Source organism: Pagrus pagrus (assembly GCF_965226575.1).
Source record: "Pagrus pagrus genome assembly, chromosome: 1".
Lineage (NCBI taxonomy): Eukaryota > Metazoa > Chordata > Actinopteri > Spariformes > Sparidae > Pagrus > Pagrus pagrus.
In genome coordinates, this window is record NC_140185.1 from 21,515,114 (window position 1) to 21,530,758 (window position 15,645).

The window sequence follows — 15,645 nt, forward strand, 5'->3', positions numbered from 1 at the left end:
CCTGTGGTTTCCCTCCACTCAGTTGTGGCCACTTCAACTCCGAGTAGAGGTTTTTCTTGCCACATGAGGCCGAACCGGCTCAGCTGGCTCCGCTCACAGTGTTGGAGCAGTTGCTCGACACAGAGGTCCACTTGGTTCACTGAGTCTCCTCACCCTGTCATGAAGTGTTAACATTTTAATGTCCATTTGGTGCTCGCTTTGACTTCATTTTTCAAAGCATATTTTATCATTTCCAGCTCACTTCAAATACAGTGACGGCTTTTTACAGTAGATAGCCTTAAAAAAAAGTCCGGATTCCAGCTTTTGAAATGTGAATTTGTTCTGGTTTCTTTACTCCTCTGTGAGTTAACTGAATTGAACAAGGCATTTTCCTTGGCTTTGGGAAAAACTGAACCATTTTCTGACAATTTATAGACCAAACAACTTATCTATTCATGAGAAAATGATCAGCAGATCCTTAGCTGCAGCCCTAGACTTTGATCGGTAGCTCAGATGATTGGTTTTTAAAGCATAAAATATTTTAAAACAATTTTTTTTCACACAACTTCACCTCACAGTCAAAGCTAGTTTAACTGATTAATTGAAATATATGTCACTCTTTGTCAGGTATCAAGAGCGAAACAAGGGCAGAAATGGTCCTTACTGCCATTGTCATCCATTGTTACTGGTAGAGTAGATAAAAGAAGCTTCTCAGCAATGATTAGTACATTTTAATGAGGCCAGTTCTTGCAACAGATCTTTCAAGAGGTCACTTAGTGAGAGAGGTCACAGGGGGTAGTGGATTTTGGAGGGTATGAGCTCATCTCCTTGGCAAAGATCTTGTTCTCAAGTGAGGGTGAAAGAGATTATACAGATTGCCAGTGGGGCGCAGCAGCTGAGGTAATACTGAGGAGTGTTGCATCCGACAATCACAGCAAAGTGCGAGCTGAACCACAAAGGCCTCATGTGTTCAGCCCTCATCTGTAATCAGAGACAAAAGAGACTGTAAATGAGGTTTCTCTTGGGCTGTATGTGTGTACTCAAATCTGAATGCATAGGTTTGTGAATACCAATACAAATACCTCCATATGTCGGCTTGTTGGCCTATCTCTATGAGAAGTGAAGATGTCTTTGCAATCATTTTTGTGTCAAGAGTCAATGAAAGGCATTTCTGGGTGATACAGTTTCAGGATCCAGACATCCATGCAGATGAAAACAATCAGTTTGAGTGTACACATTGAAGGCTACACAATGCACAGGTTTGAACGGGGAACACTGTCTTTTAACTGCCAAAAAGCTGCATTTGAACACACCGCAAAGACGACGGCCAACAAGCTTGTAACTTCTGAGTGAAAGGAAATACCTCTCCACCAATATACAAACCATTGTTATGATAAAGCAGTATTTTTTGACACCACTCATGCCGATGTAGCTGCTTCTGATGGAGAAAATGAAAATAAACTTGCAAATGGCACTGGCGAAGAGGCAGAGGAGAAAAATAAGGCGCTAACTGGGTGAAATCATGGATACTGCAGCGACAGGCTCAAGGAGTTTTCCCTTTCATTTTCCGTCTACTTTTCGTGTACTGATCCGCTGCCTACCTGTGATACCAGTTAGAGTGAGTTCTCTCACAGATGAGCCACCGCGGATTCAACATGCTTCATCGACCTTAAAGCCACCAACTGCCAAATGTTTTTTTTTTTACAGTCACTTGATGTTTATTTGACATTTTTACTATAAAACTTGAATAATGAAGCAGGACTCAGCCCTGTCTGTAGGCAGATTTCACTCCAGCCTGCAGTTGGAGTGCCAGTGGGGATGGATGCTGTCCATGGTGCTGAACTGTAGTCCGACAGGGTTATAAATAATATATGTTATCTGGACATTGACATCCGTCTTTGCATTTACACCTGGTATTAAAAAGTGTTCTCATTATTCCAGTCCACACTGTGACGAGATCTCAATTCGCAAACGCGCTGGGCAGAGCTGGTGAACTTGTCGACGAACTGGCGAGTCCCTCGTCCATGGGAAGATTTGTTACAGCATTATTTTTCCTTTGATGCAGAAGGGGATTGTTTTATACAGCGTGAGATAACGGGGAGAGGAAGAATTACTGATCGACTTGTTGAGAAAGAAGAAAGAAAATTCTGAAAACATTATAAATTGAGGAAAAGTTTGAAAAGCGCGACTCAAGGCCTTTAATAAAAATCATTTGCAGAGAGGCTTTGGGAGTGATCTCTTGTTGTTCTTTGACATTTCTTCATAAAAACTAAAAAGTAACTGCAAGGCTGGTGCAACCTAATATTGAATCTATCCTTGTATTTCTCCCAGAGGCTCATTCAGTTAAAAACTGATGCAGAGGTTCGTATCCTTGCTTTTAGCAGTTTGAATTCCTCCAGTTATTAAAGCACCCAACGGATGAACTTAGGTTTGAATTACCTGCAGCCAAAATCACTTTTCATAGCTTAATGGTTCAGAGAGGAAGAAGAAGAAGGTTGGGCTGATTCATGATAGCAGATTTGCCGGTTTTTAGCAAAAGCTATAATCTTCAAGCAGCGTTATGTAGTAATTAGTATTTTTGGCCCCCACAGTTTCCGAATGCAACACAACTGTTGTAAACACAATCCCAGGCTCCTGTAACAATCTGTCAGATGCGATGTAGCATGACGTGTTAACCACAGTCAAAACTCTGCATGGTAACATTACAATGCTATGTCTTGTAATTGCCAAGCTAACGTCATGTGAACCAGAGACACCTGGCTGTAGCATGCTAACAACTCTTAGTTTATGATCAGCGAGTTGACTTTGCTAACTTTGCAAATAACTTAGCAAACCAGCTGATATTAATCACTATTCAACAGCCAAAAGTCCAGCTTGGCGTCTGTCTTCAGCCTTTTATTTAGCAAAGCTGTCACCAAAGACAAATAAAGCCTGTCTGAGACTCTCATTTCTTGCCTCTCGCTTGTTTTTCTCTTCTTAGCTTCCTCCATCAACATCGTCTTCGGCCTCTAAGCCTCTGTCATAATGTCCGTAGAAGCTGCCAAGCCCGCTTCTGTTGCTCTGCGTTGCTCTGCGTCCTCCTCCTTGCGGCAGTCCAAAAAACGGCTAACTCTGCTAGCAGCAGATACAGGTTACTTTCAGGAAACTAGAGTTCCTAGAGTTACTTTTGAATGTATCGACCAATCAGAACAGCAAACACGCCGTGAGCAGCAACTCTGTCAGAAATCCAATAAACGAGCAAATCACGTATAAGTGCATCAAAACAAAGTGTGCACTGAGACAATCCCTGGTGAAGTGTGTGCGTGTGCTGTCTTTTTTCATGTTGTGGATCTCATCAAGTAAATGATTCCCTTGAACTTGAGTACGCAGTTTGAATTCTGTGCTGAAAGGCTCAATAAAAACTATTATATTTAGAGGCCATTACAGAATGCAAAATAACAAAAACACATGATTTTGTTTTGCATGTACTGTGAGTGGTTATCAATCATGATTTGCCATCTTAACATATTACTGGGTATTTGTACTGGGTTGGTGGTTATATCATGTCTTGACTGGTATGAAAAAAAAAAAAGACTGCGGGTTGGTGCCAGAAATCCAGAAAGTCCCCCTGCTGATAACACCCCACCAAGTGAAAAACTGTCAGACTTGTGTGTCCACACATGGAGGTCTGGCAGTTCTAAAAGGTCTGAAAGGAGCCATTCTTCTTTCCAGCTGGTTGTATTCCCTCCAGCTGGAGAGCATTTCAGCTTCTGTGGCTGTTTCAACAGAGCTAGCTTTCTGTTTTCCTGCATGTGTTGGCAAGAACACCAGTAAGATTGAGACCACTTATCTGTTCAGCATTGAAACGCTTTTGAAGGCGATGTCACCACAACAGAGCCTCTGCTCCCTGGCTGAAAGGCTCAGAACTCGACCCTGTGATCCTAATTGCCACAGTACTCCGCCATGCATATATTTCACGATTCAAAATCAGATACCTTATCAAATAGGCTTTATTCGTGTGGCTGGTGGATAAAAAGGAGCTGACACTTTAATATTTGGAGGAATTCAAACAGCTAAAAGCAGAGATATAAACCTCTGCATAAATGCAAAGTGGATGAGCCTCTGGCACAGGTACAAGGATAGATCAATATAAAGATGCAGCAGGCAGCCTCGCTGTTATTTGTTCTTTGAGAAAGGATGTTGGAGAGAGCAAACTTTAAAGCCCCTTTTTAAATCTATCATGATGTTTAAAAACCTTATGAAAGTTATTGGATGCCATGTGCTTCGAGCAGCGCATTTAAAACTTCTCCTCAACTAACATTGTTTTCCCTTTTCTTGCTTTCTCTTTTTTAATCAGTTACCACTGTTTATTTTTCAGGTAAAAGGGGTAATTCTGCATAAAAATGTTCAAAACAAATAGATGTTTGTTCTATATTTTGCTATCAAGTTAGTCCAAATGTTTCCAAAAATGTTCAAACCATAAGAAATACGTACTTCAACTGGAGGTAACGGTGCATTTCATTTGGTCATCTGTCCCGAAAACTTCTGGAGTCGGAGAGTGAGGAAGGAAATCAGCTTACGTGACTAAAATTAATGTGAATCAAACTTTAAAACAACAGTGAACATACAAGCCTGAGACACGTGGATAGATTTTTTTTCATCATCAAACTCCGTCTTTAGTGTTTGATTGAGAGAGCCCGAGTGTCGATCATTACACACGGTGTTCTTGATTTAAAAAAAACAAAAATTTTCTGCCTGATTACAAAGTTGACAGGAGGGAGAGCTAACAGGAAAAGTGAAGCGAGAGAGAGAAAATGCTGCATTCACATGCTCAGATGGTCCCATATCTCGAGTTTAGAAGTTATTCTTTCAACTCCGGTGTGTTTGTGTGCATCATGTCAGAATATGGGAGCAACATGGATGCCAAAAAGAAGTTGTTTTGCATTTTATCGCCCAGAGCGTTTAAACAACACGTTGACAGCTGTTTTCAGTATTTGAGTGACAAGGAAGAGCTAAGGAAATGATACACGGATTATATAATACATGACTTTGGAAAAAGTTACTTACCATCAACCCAAAGTTCATTTTTGTCCGCCATGTTTCAGAATCATATGACGTCAACTCGGAAACTCTTGTACTAAAAATGTTCATAGACTCTCAGAGTTGTTTGCGTTCACTGGCGTGAATTTTTCCAGTCGGAAAACAATTATTCAATAATTTCAACAGCACATTAACAATAATAAATGTTGACAAAGTATGCTTCAACGGAACCAAAAAAATAGAGTTTGTATTTTTTTATTTGTATTTCTTTATGTTGCATGTTGAATATTGAACTTTGTTTAAAAGGTACATACACACAGCTGAAGGAGACAAGGAGAGGAAGTTGATGAAATGTGAAGGAACAGGGTGGATAAGGATGTTGAAGTTGGCTTAGCTAATTCCTCTGTTATTGGCCCGCAAAATGTGTAAATGTTGAGAACGTGCTCAGGCAGGATCGAAAAGTGAAACGGAGGGATGAAAGGGAAGTCAGACGCATTTTTCAGGTAGAGAGACTCAGAAAAGATCGACTGCAGTGCTGAGAGGGAGGATGTAGCAGTTATGAGCTCATTGTTTGCCGACATTGTTTTGCAAGCGTGCCATTGCATTTTAAATGACTTGGCAGAAGAGGTGGCAGACAACCGAATGAACGGCATCATTGGGAGGCAGTAATTGAAAGAAATAGAGACGAGGAGGAATAGAAGGCAGCGGAGGAAGTTTTCATCTGTCAAGACGGGAACAAAGTTGCTGAAGGATTTACGAGATAGAAGAGAGAGAAACGGAAGCTGGTAATTGCATGGCTTCTGGCCCCATGATATTATCTCTTCCTGACATGTGCACATCTCCTATTGATACATGCAGGGAACATGAGCATGAAGCAGCTTCAGAGCCTTTATGCCATTTCCCCCTCACTCCTGGTACATTTCTCTCCGTGGCTTACTGATGACGGATGCCAGATGATGAGCATGAATGGAGAGAAGAAGGGAAGAAGGAAGGAGAGCACATCACAGGGCATTTACTCCTGATGTTAAGAGTTTTGTCACAGTTTATACTTCAACTCAAGCACACACTTGTGGAGTTGAAAAAGTGAACTTTAAACCTCAGGAACTGCATTAATACTGTCCTCTCGATGTGTTTCTGTCTCCCTCCCTCAGGCTCAGTGTCTCTCAGTGTGTTCCTGGTGTCTGTTGCATCTGTGGTTTGTGCCGTCTGGCTGGTCGCTCTGTGTGGCGTCTGCACCTGGTGTCAACGTAAGCTGGTAAGTTACAGTGTTTATTATTAATGTGTTCATACATTTCTACTTACATATGACATGTTATTTGAAATGTTTGGGGAAAGTTATTTTCTCTGAGCTGGGGTCCTCTGTGAGCCACAAAACCTTTGGTTGTTTTCTATTCAAATCTAGTTTTGGGGAACGGACGAGCACAGGGACATTTCCTGCAAAACAGCTGCGTGGAATAAAGAGAAGAAACTTACCATCATGAATAGTGATAGATGCAGATGGTGATACAACTCATTTAGATCTGACTTTGGTACAGATGATCATGTAAAGCAGTTGTTCTTCAATCCTGGCCCCCCTGCCCTGCATCAAATGTTTCCCAACCCCAACAGACCTGAGGTGTGTTAGCGCAAACATCTAAAACATGCAGGACAGGGATTGAAGAACGCCAATGTAGAGAATTCTGCCTGTCCAGTGAGGGTTCGACGACAAGCTCGTTCAGTCATTTTAAAATCAGAGTTAGCACCTATTTTCCACTATTAACTAATTTAATGCTTGACTGAATAATCCGAATATTGCCCATCGTAAGTAGTATAACATTAAGTTGCTTCCTATACCAAAACACTGCTCATTTGATACCTGACTTCAAAAAGGAAAAACATTACGTTCATTCATCAAAAGACTCAAAACATTGAATGATGTCTAAACAGAACATAAACAAAACTTTGCATACATAAAATATAGTCAACAATTAGAAAAATGGTGTTTTAAATCAGGATGTATATGATCAAAGAACAACTAAACATTCACTGCAAGCTTTCGGTACTTTAAAGTTTTTGACACTGAGTGCTACAGACACCAAAAAAACACACTGAGGTTCAAACACATCAACAGCATCTCTTTGACTGAAGCAAAATGGCTCTTAAAAACACATCTTTCTCCACAACTTTACATTTCATAGTCCACCATGTTCTTTTCTAACACATGTCTGAGCACCATTGCATTGACGATGGACTGCAGTTGTGTTGACAGTCAGGGTTTATGGTCATGTGACCATGAACTACAGTGATTGCCTGCTCTGTAGTGCTGCTGTTGAATAGCGTTTTCTTTTCTTTTTTTTTTACTTGCTGTGCTCTCTGGCGCAGCAGCCAGAGAGAGGCTGCATGTTTGGCCATGACAGTTAAACATGATCACAGACCTTAGTGCTCTCTGTAAACACGGCTTTGTGCGCTCGCAGCTTTGTGCATCATGGCCGCTTGCCTCCGGCCTCCAGTGCCATGCTAATGATTCATATGCTAATGAGCGTCACTCTGAGCCATTGGCTGCTGCTGGAGCAACTGTAATTCCTCCTATACATTTTGATCTGCTGGCATTTCCTGCTCACTGTCCAGATTTCCTTCCTCTTTCCTCTTTTTTCATCTCTATTTTCTCTGCGTTTGAGGAGTGACTGCACAACAGCAGTTGATCAAACGCACACAAGTTGAGCGTGAAGTGGGCTATTCAGAGGCAAAAAGCCAAGCCAAGCTGAACCGAATGACTTATTTTCTATTGTAACATTTATAATCGCTCCCTAGATTTATTTGTTAATGCTCCTTAAAATCAAAATTGCTATCATTGGCTCTGGAGTAACAAAACCCACCAAACCTGACGACCGAACCCTTATCTTTGTTTACCCTTGTGTTATCTAAGTCTCTGTCTTTGTCTTTGTGTCACACTCCTTCTCCTTTTATACCGAATGGTCTGGTTTGTAGTCGTCTCTTTGTCACTTTATCTCCATGTCCTTGTTAGAATGTCACTGAGTTTTCTTCCCACGATCGTCCCTTTCCTCTCCTCCCATCTCTGCTGCCACTGTAGTTTCCCCTTTGTAGTCCTTGTCTCTCCTTCTTTCATTTTCCATATTGTTATCTTATGTTTGTTTTGTGTGTTACACTCCTAAAGGTTGAATAAACAAACACCACCTACAGGTAAAAAGAAAATAAAGAAGCAATGTGCCAGAAGTGAGAATATGAAAAGATCAGGAATGAGGTCGCAACTTTCCATCATCTGTTCATGTGCGGAGGAATTGTTTTAGGATCTAAAATGTCGGAAAACAGTTAAGAAATATTAATGAACTCACTCAGAAGAAGCATTTTGATATTGCTACACGTAAATATTTCTAATTGACCCATCACGTAAGACACAGAAAAGCGTCCCAAAACCGAGAAATAATCTCAAATGTTTGCACTTCCGGGTCCCCCGTCTCAAAGACTGGGTTCTTAGTTAGATAGCTAAGATAAGGTCTGTTGGTCACACAAGCTTAAGAGATTTAGTTTTAACACGTCGTAAAAAAGGCTGTTGCTAAGAAGAGGCAGTCGGGGACATAATGCCAAAAACAAGAGTCTCATCTACTCACTATCCCGTCTGTAGAGGCAGAGTTTAGTTGCAAACTATTCTAACTTTAACTTTACAACCTGCAGATCAATTTATTTAAGGAAGTGTTGTGGTGGTTACATTGAAGTAATGATGTAGCTTTTATAGTCTAACTTTAGCTAATAAGTTAGCAATTGAATTTACACTTCAAAAATGCATTTTTTCAAGTATTGTACTTAAAAGTAATGCCTTATATATGCAATACTTTTATGTAGAATACGTGAAAAATTGCATTAACTTAATTTAAACCAACAACCTGATGGAAATACTCTGCATTAAATAATATACTTTACGTAGAACATATGTAATTGAACAAAATGGAAATCCTAAATGTAATTTACAATAATGTCTTCAAATCAATTTTGGATCCGGTGGCTTCCAGAGACTTGGATTACACTGGATGAGCTGTATGGAGCCATTTTATGATTTAAAACAAATCTCCATCTACTTCAGTTGTTTAGGAGAATGCTGCTATGTTGTTTTCTCTGCGAAGCTCCAGAAATGTTTTGTGGACTTCACCTGACTTTCCATCGGCATTGGGGTGAAAAGATAGCGACTGAGCTGTAATATTTAGGTGAACTTACCCTTTAACCAAAGCACTTTTGTTGCCTTGATGTTTCCAGAGAGCACAATCGAGGAAGCAATTATGTTTTCTACAAAAAGCAACAGGGGAAACAAATGAGTCATATATCAACATAATTTCCAAAGATTGTGTTGGTAAAGCCGTATTTGTGTGTGTAATTTAAGAGATAAATCACTTTTCGGCTTTGATGACTCACATAAATATGAATGATACATTTCTGGCTGTAAAAGACAAACGATTCATTGCTGCAGGAGGGATGAAGCTGTCTGGAACTGGTCTCATTCCATTGGTTGTTTTATGGGAGTGGAAGAGGGAGCAGAGCAGGAGGAGGAGGGAGGTGAGAGCCAGGAGCAGAAACATCCACAGGGGCTAACAGACAGGCGGGAGGAGAAGGTGATGGTGGTCGCCGTTGAGCATCCAGGTGTCAGGCAAACACGATGCGTCTCTCCCTCTCACATCTCCAGTCCGTCTCATTTGGCATACTCACATTCCTCTGCTCAGCTTTGGCGTCTTCATTATTCCCGATTCTGTTTCAGCCCTCCTCTCTCCTGTTCGCTCTCTGTTTTCTCACTTGCCCTACTCTGTCGTCGTACTCCTGTTTCTCCCCCTCCTCTCGATCTTCCCTTCTGTTTCTCACATCCTCCCACACTCTCTCAACATTGTACCTTCTCCACCCTCTCCTCTCCAGCCTCCTCAAGATTTTATGATTCTGTTTAATGATAGATGAGCTGCACTTGATAGCATATTCTCCACTGCTAGAAACCTATCCTTCTCTGAGTCCTTGAGTCTAATATTATTCTTACCTGTGTGTATGCACTGTACAGTATGTGTGTGTGTGTGTGTGTTTGCAGGGTGTTGGCTGGATGTTGTGTAGGTACACATTTGGTCACATGAGAGATGTGACATGATAAATAATAGAGAGTACTGTGGATGCATTAGAGACAGATACAGTAGGATTCATAAAGAGGCCACCTGTCAGCACTGAAAGCTGTATTCACATAAAGATTCAGCACAGTGCTGCTGCTGTGTCTGAAAGCCTCCGGGGTTGCACGCTGCTTAAAACCCTTTAATGAGAACAAGAACTTGCATTCATCATCGAGTTTAAAATTGAGCAGCAAATCTTTCAAACAAGAAAAGAAAAGAAGCCCTCTGATGGGAAAGCCATTCAGATAAAGGTTTGCATTAGCAGAAAATATTTGTTTTCCCTTTTGAACGATGCAAGTGTTTTTAATTGGGATGCACAATCTTTTGTTTTATATCCGACATGCCGATACACTCATTTGCTGTTGCGGATATTTTAAAAATGTTTCCCCCTAATTGCACAACAACAACTCCCAATAACATATTGTTAAAATTCACCGGGCAAGAAAAGAGAACAAATCAGCAGTATGGGTCTTGTGCACATAAGTGTTGCAATAAAAATAAGTTCTCAACACATATTCATTCTGAACATTTTAAATAGTTTCAATCCTCATTTTCTGCAGTATCCATGCTCAGGTACCAGCTGTGCTTTCTCACTCTCTCCTCTCTCTGACAGCAAGTTGACATGAATATATCTATAAATAAACATATAAACAAGTTTTAAGTACATATTTTATTCTTACTTTATCATCTTACTCTATTTAAATCTTATTTTATATATCTATAGTGTCACATTTTCTATTCTAGAGGGAGGAACTGTAACATACGCAATTTTCCCCAGGGGGATCATAAAGTATTTCTGATTCATGTTCGAGGTCATATAAAATAGAGACACGGCCCCCAGAAGAAGATATACAGCGTTGGTAGTTTGTTGAATCACCAAAGACAACTGACTGTATCATTATGTTTTCCTGACTCTCTTGCTGCTGTTGCAACTATTTACTGTCCTCCAGCAAAAGCAGAGGCAGCCTGACATTCACAAAAATGCGGATGGTGCACGTCAACGACACATGTGACATTTTTAAACCTTTACCATCGAGGTGTTCGATCAGAAACATGTGCCGGAGTTGTTTTTGGTCATGTGGGTCATTGTTGACATCAGTGACGAGCGACCTATTTTGTCCGTCTAGGTGTGAGGAAACTAGAAGCTGTTAGTGTTCTTCGTGTACATCTGGAGCCATCTGTGCCGAGGCTGTTCATACAGCTCTTAAATATTTATAAGGTTGCATTATAGACCTCCATACAGTATGTGAAGTGCCTGTCTTTAAACCTCTCTCATGCCCCTTAGAAGCTGCTTCAGGTGTAATTTTTAATGTTTTTTTCTCTATTGTTTTAACAGCTTTTGTTAAGGGCTCCATAAAGGTCATTCATGAAATCACTTTTTCCTATAAGGTGTCATAATCTGATGATTGGGTTTATACTTTTTATTAGCAAATCTGTGCTCAGAGACAGTCGCTCCTCTGTGACTCTTCATGCTGTAAATAATTAAAGGAACACAAATCCAGTCAGCTCGGCAAATCATGATGTCAGACTGTCCTCGTTCTCAGGCTTTATGTTGTCTCCCACATGGCTGCATGATGACATGGGCGTTAGCCCTTACACCAGGATGGTCCTTGGTTTGAACCCCCTGCTCAACTGGGGGATTTTCAAATCTGTATGTTCTCCGCGTGTGTGTATTGTTCTCTTCAGTCTAGTCCGAAGACATGCAGGTCATGGTGGACTGGGAGCTAAAAATAGCCTGTGAATATGAAACACTTACAGCATGGCATGAAAGAGATATTCGGGAGAAGATGTGACTGCACACCGAGGTCTACTTAGTGTCCCTGAGGCAGGGGCTTAACACCTTAAACTGCAAGAAAAGCACGGGTTGTATAACAGGATGTGCACATTACTCTGTTTTGTGAAAATAGGGGGATTTTTAAAGTGAGTCCACTATAAAACGGACCCTCGTGACTTGTATTCACCATCAGATGCTGATAGCAGACAGCAGAACAGAAGCCTTGTATAAAGCACTGATAAAGGACAAATTTTCTCCTCCTTCTTGTGATGATAATTAACATTCAAAGGCTTTGCTTTAATTGAGCATAATCATTCCTTGTTGAAAGCTATTTGCAACTAATTTCTAGCTGAAGAATCTCAGTTTCGACGAAGGGGGAAGGAGTTAAAATGACACTTCAAAGAGTGAAGTAATGAGTTAGTATACCACTGTGTGTGTGACAGAGTGTAGGAGGGAACCGGGACACACCTACGGCAGCTCCTGAAAGAGTCAAGACTATAGCCGGACTCACAGGGTGTAGAAACAACACTACTCAGTGCTATAAAAAGAAAGAAACCAATAATGGCTTACATAATAGAAAAAGTAAATAATTCTCCTTTCATCACACAGCTCTTACGCAAGATTTGGAATTGATATTATATAAAACTCATCAAAATGTGACCAAAACAGTTTCCTGTCGTCCAGGCACACCGTTTTACAGATTTGAATCTGCCTGAGAGGATGAAATATTTCTCATTCATAGCTGATGTGGAGGAGTCATATGCAAAGTGCTGCATATTTAGTCGAAATATGACATATGTGATTAAAACTCAGTCAAGTTGATGAGGTTGATAATTACCCGCAGCAACAGATGGCGATATAGCGGAGATGTCCAAACGGGATCAAGTCCAGAATGTTGATTCCTTGATTATGAATAAAACTCCACTTCATGTGGTTGAGAAATGAAGAGAGGTCTTATACATATGGCCTATGTGCTCTTCATGTCCTTGTTGTGGGTTTACCATGGGAAAAAAAAACCATTATGTAAGAGTAGAGGATCCGTGTGACTCAGCTCAGTGTTGTCACCCTCTAGAGTTCTGTAAATATAGAGTTCAATAAAAACGTAGAGGTCAATAACTAACGACTGTATACTGCTCTGCTGAAAGCACCGTCCATTAAGTGGTAAACGTTTGCAGAGAGTAGGTAAAATAAGCTGTATAGTATATTTCAAAAGAAATGTAGGTTTATTTAGAGTTTTCTGTGTCCTAATGATCTTGTTCCTCCCCAGATGAGCTCTGGAGTGTCTCTCGTCTGCTTTGAGAAGAATGTATTTGGATTTCTGATTCATAACAGTGTCCTTTTTTCTTTTTGTCTAGGGTGTCATTTCTTCAGTTTCCTTAAGCTGGATTTTGACTTGACACAAGGGTTTAATGGCAGTCCTGTTATTGATACTGTACCCACAACATTTTCATTATAGTTGGTGGGGTATAGTTCTTCAGTCTAGTCCGAGTCCGGTTCATTGGCGATTGACTTATTTATCGGTGATTTTTCAGTTGAAGCGCCTCTCTGTGCTTTTTTCTGTAAGGGCCCTTGTCCACATAACGTTTCTTTTACGTAGAAGAGCTCTGACAGTGCAATTGGGAGCACTAGGTTGAAGCAATTGTGCGGTACATATTGGTTTTGATTGACGTTAGCTAAAGCTATGGTAACAGACGGCTGACTACGCAGCTTACAGCGGATCACCAGCAACATTCAGTGTCCAGAAGATCTGCTCCCAAAAATGGCCTTTTCTGTTTGTGTTTTGATAGTTTCTGTCTGATAAAGCTAATGATAAACAGACACGACCAGAACAAGCTTCTCCTCCATTTTCTTGATTAACAGGGTGACGGATGACAAGTCCCACCTGATCTATTATACGATTGGCTGGCTGAAAAAGAGCAACAGTGACATCCCCAATGCCTTTCTGAAAAGTTCAGAGATTTTCAATTAGAGGCACTTGGAGCGGCCGCACAAACAAGGCGGAGTGCTCTGAAAAAACATGCATCGGCGCAGTGCCACATACGCTCTCTCCTCATTGGGAACAACTGAAAAAAGATAGCACTCAGAAAAAAATGTTATTTGGACATGGGCCCTAAGATATCGAATATCAGCAACCTAAATTAACAGAATAAATGTTGGCGATGTACATTGCAGCAAACCAGGTTGAACCATGTTCAAACTACAGAACTACATTTCTTAAGTTTCAGTTTTCCATTTTATGTTGTGACAACTGGCACAAAAAAACACTTGGTATGGGTTTGGAAAAGTTCATGTTTTGGCTAAAAAGACCTGCTTCAGTAATGGAAAATGTCCCATGGTCTCCTTAAATAAATCCAGTGGTGTCACACTCACAAATGTTGAAATGCTGTCTTGAACTGTGGTTACTCGTTTGGCAGCCGTCTCACCTATAACTCAACCACCGTCCTCTCGACCTCCTGATACGAGTCAGGCCATATGTCAGATATTGTATGTTTCGTATGCTTTTTCTCTGTCTCTTTACTCACTTATACTGTATGTTTTAATTGCGTTGTTGTTCAGGGTAGCTGTCTTACCCTGTCTCTTATATGTGTCTTATATCTATCTGGAATATTTTTTTATGGCTGCAGCAACGGGGAAGCACAATCCAAATCCTCCTGCAATGTGGGACAATAAAGTGAATCTTGACATGAATATTGTTTACATCCTTTTTTTTTTTTATCAACAACGGCTGTGGTGAGCTGAAGATGATGCTTTGATAGATGTGTGTTTCTAAAAGGAAAGGGACCACTGAGACTTCTTTATGTTGTCTTTTCAATCACCACCGGCATTAGAAACTTTCATGCTCACTGCAAAATATTCTTGTGGCCTTGAGTGGCATCTGTAGCTGCAGCAGTGCTGACATGAAGTTACGTTTTCCAGGAGGAGCACATCAGCTACTCTAAATGTTTAGTTTTACATGTCTTTCATATTTAAATCATATTTTTATACAAATTATGTGTAGATATGTCTTAATGTGCCTGATTTCATCGTGTGTCTGATGTCCAGTTTGCTCAGTGAATTGTCTAAGCATGTGCACTTCCTTTGTTCGCGTGTGACATGTTGGTGCATGTGAGAGTGTGTTTTTGCATCTCATTGTAGTGAAGTGGTCCCTTGTCAGGGTTTGATCCTCAGCAGCAGGCTGTGGTCCTGGCATCCAACCAGCTGTTGCTCTTCCCTCATTTATCTTATTTTACAACATGTTTGGAACCTGATGCTGTTCTCAAGCCTCTATAATGAGCACTTCACTTGCAAAAACGCTTTTGTACACAACGATCAAGACATTGCTCTAAAATCTGTCACTCTCTGTCTCTCTCTCTCTCTCTCTCTCTCTATCTCGTGTCTTTGCAGGGGAAGAGGAATAAGCCCGGGGTGGAGGCTGCCAGCTCTCCAGATTCTGTGAGAGGTCGAGGGGAAAATAAAGCCATCAAGTAGGTGTCAGGGACGGTTTAGACGGAGGCATATGGAAATGATCTATGATGTGGTGATAGTATTGCATTTTAACAGCCGTTTCTGATTTGAAAGCTAATCTTGTAGCACCCCCTACGTGGCCTGAAATTTCCACCATGACATGATGCCCTGAGACAGTGTTATATAGTTTTCATTTATTAGAGAGGCTGAATTTTACACACAGCGGGGGAAAGTATATTCTGTTTGTATAAATCAAAGGTTGGATTACGGATAAATAAGCTTTAGCTCAAAATTAAA

The 15,645-nt window shown here is 40.7% G+C and overlaps 1 protein-coding gene across 3 annotated transcripts in view; it reads left to right on the forward strand.

Moving 5' to 3' along the window:
- syt7b (synaptotagmin VIIb) overlaps positions 1-15,645 on the forward strand; it is a 111,264-nt gene that overhangs the window by 46,518 nt on the left and 49,101 nt on the right. For all 3 annotated transcript variants that reach the window (XM_084362278.1, XM_084362276.1, XM_084362277.1), the window contains exons 2-3: positions 6,150-6,253; positions 15,289-15,368. In XM_084362278.1, coding sequence (XP_084218404.1) covers positions 6,150-6,253; positions 15,289-15,368 — 184 coding nt within the window. The remainder of the gene's footprint in view (positions 1-6,149; positions 6,254-15,288; positions 15,369-15,645) is intronic.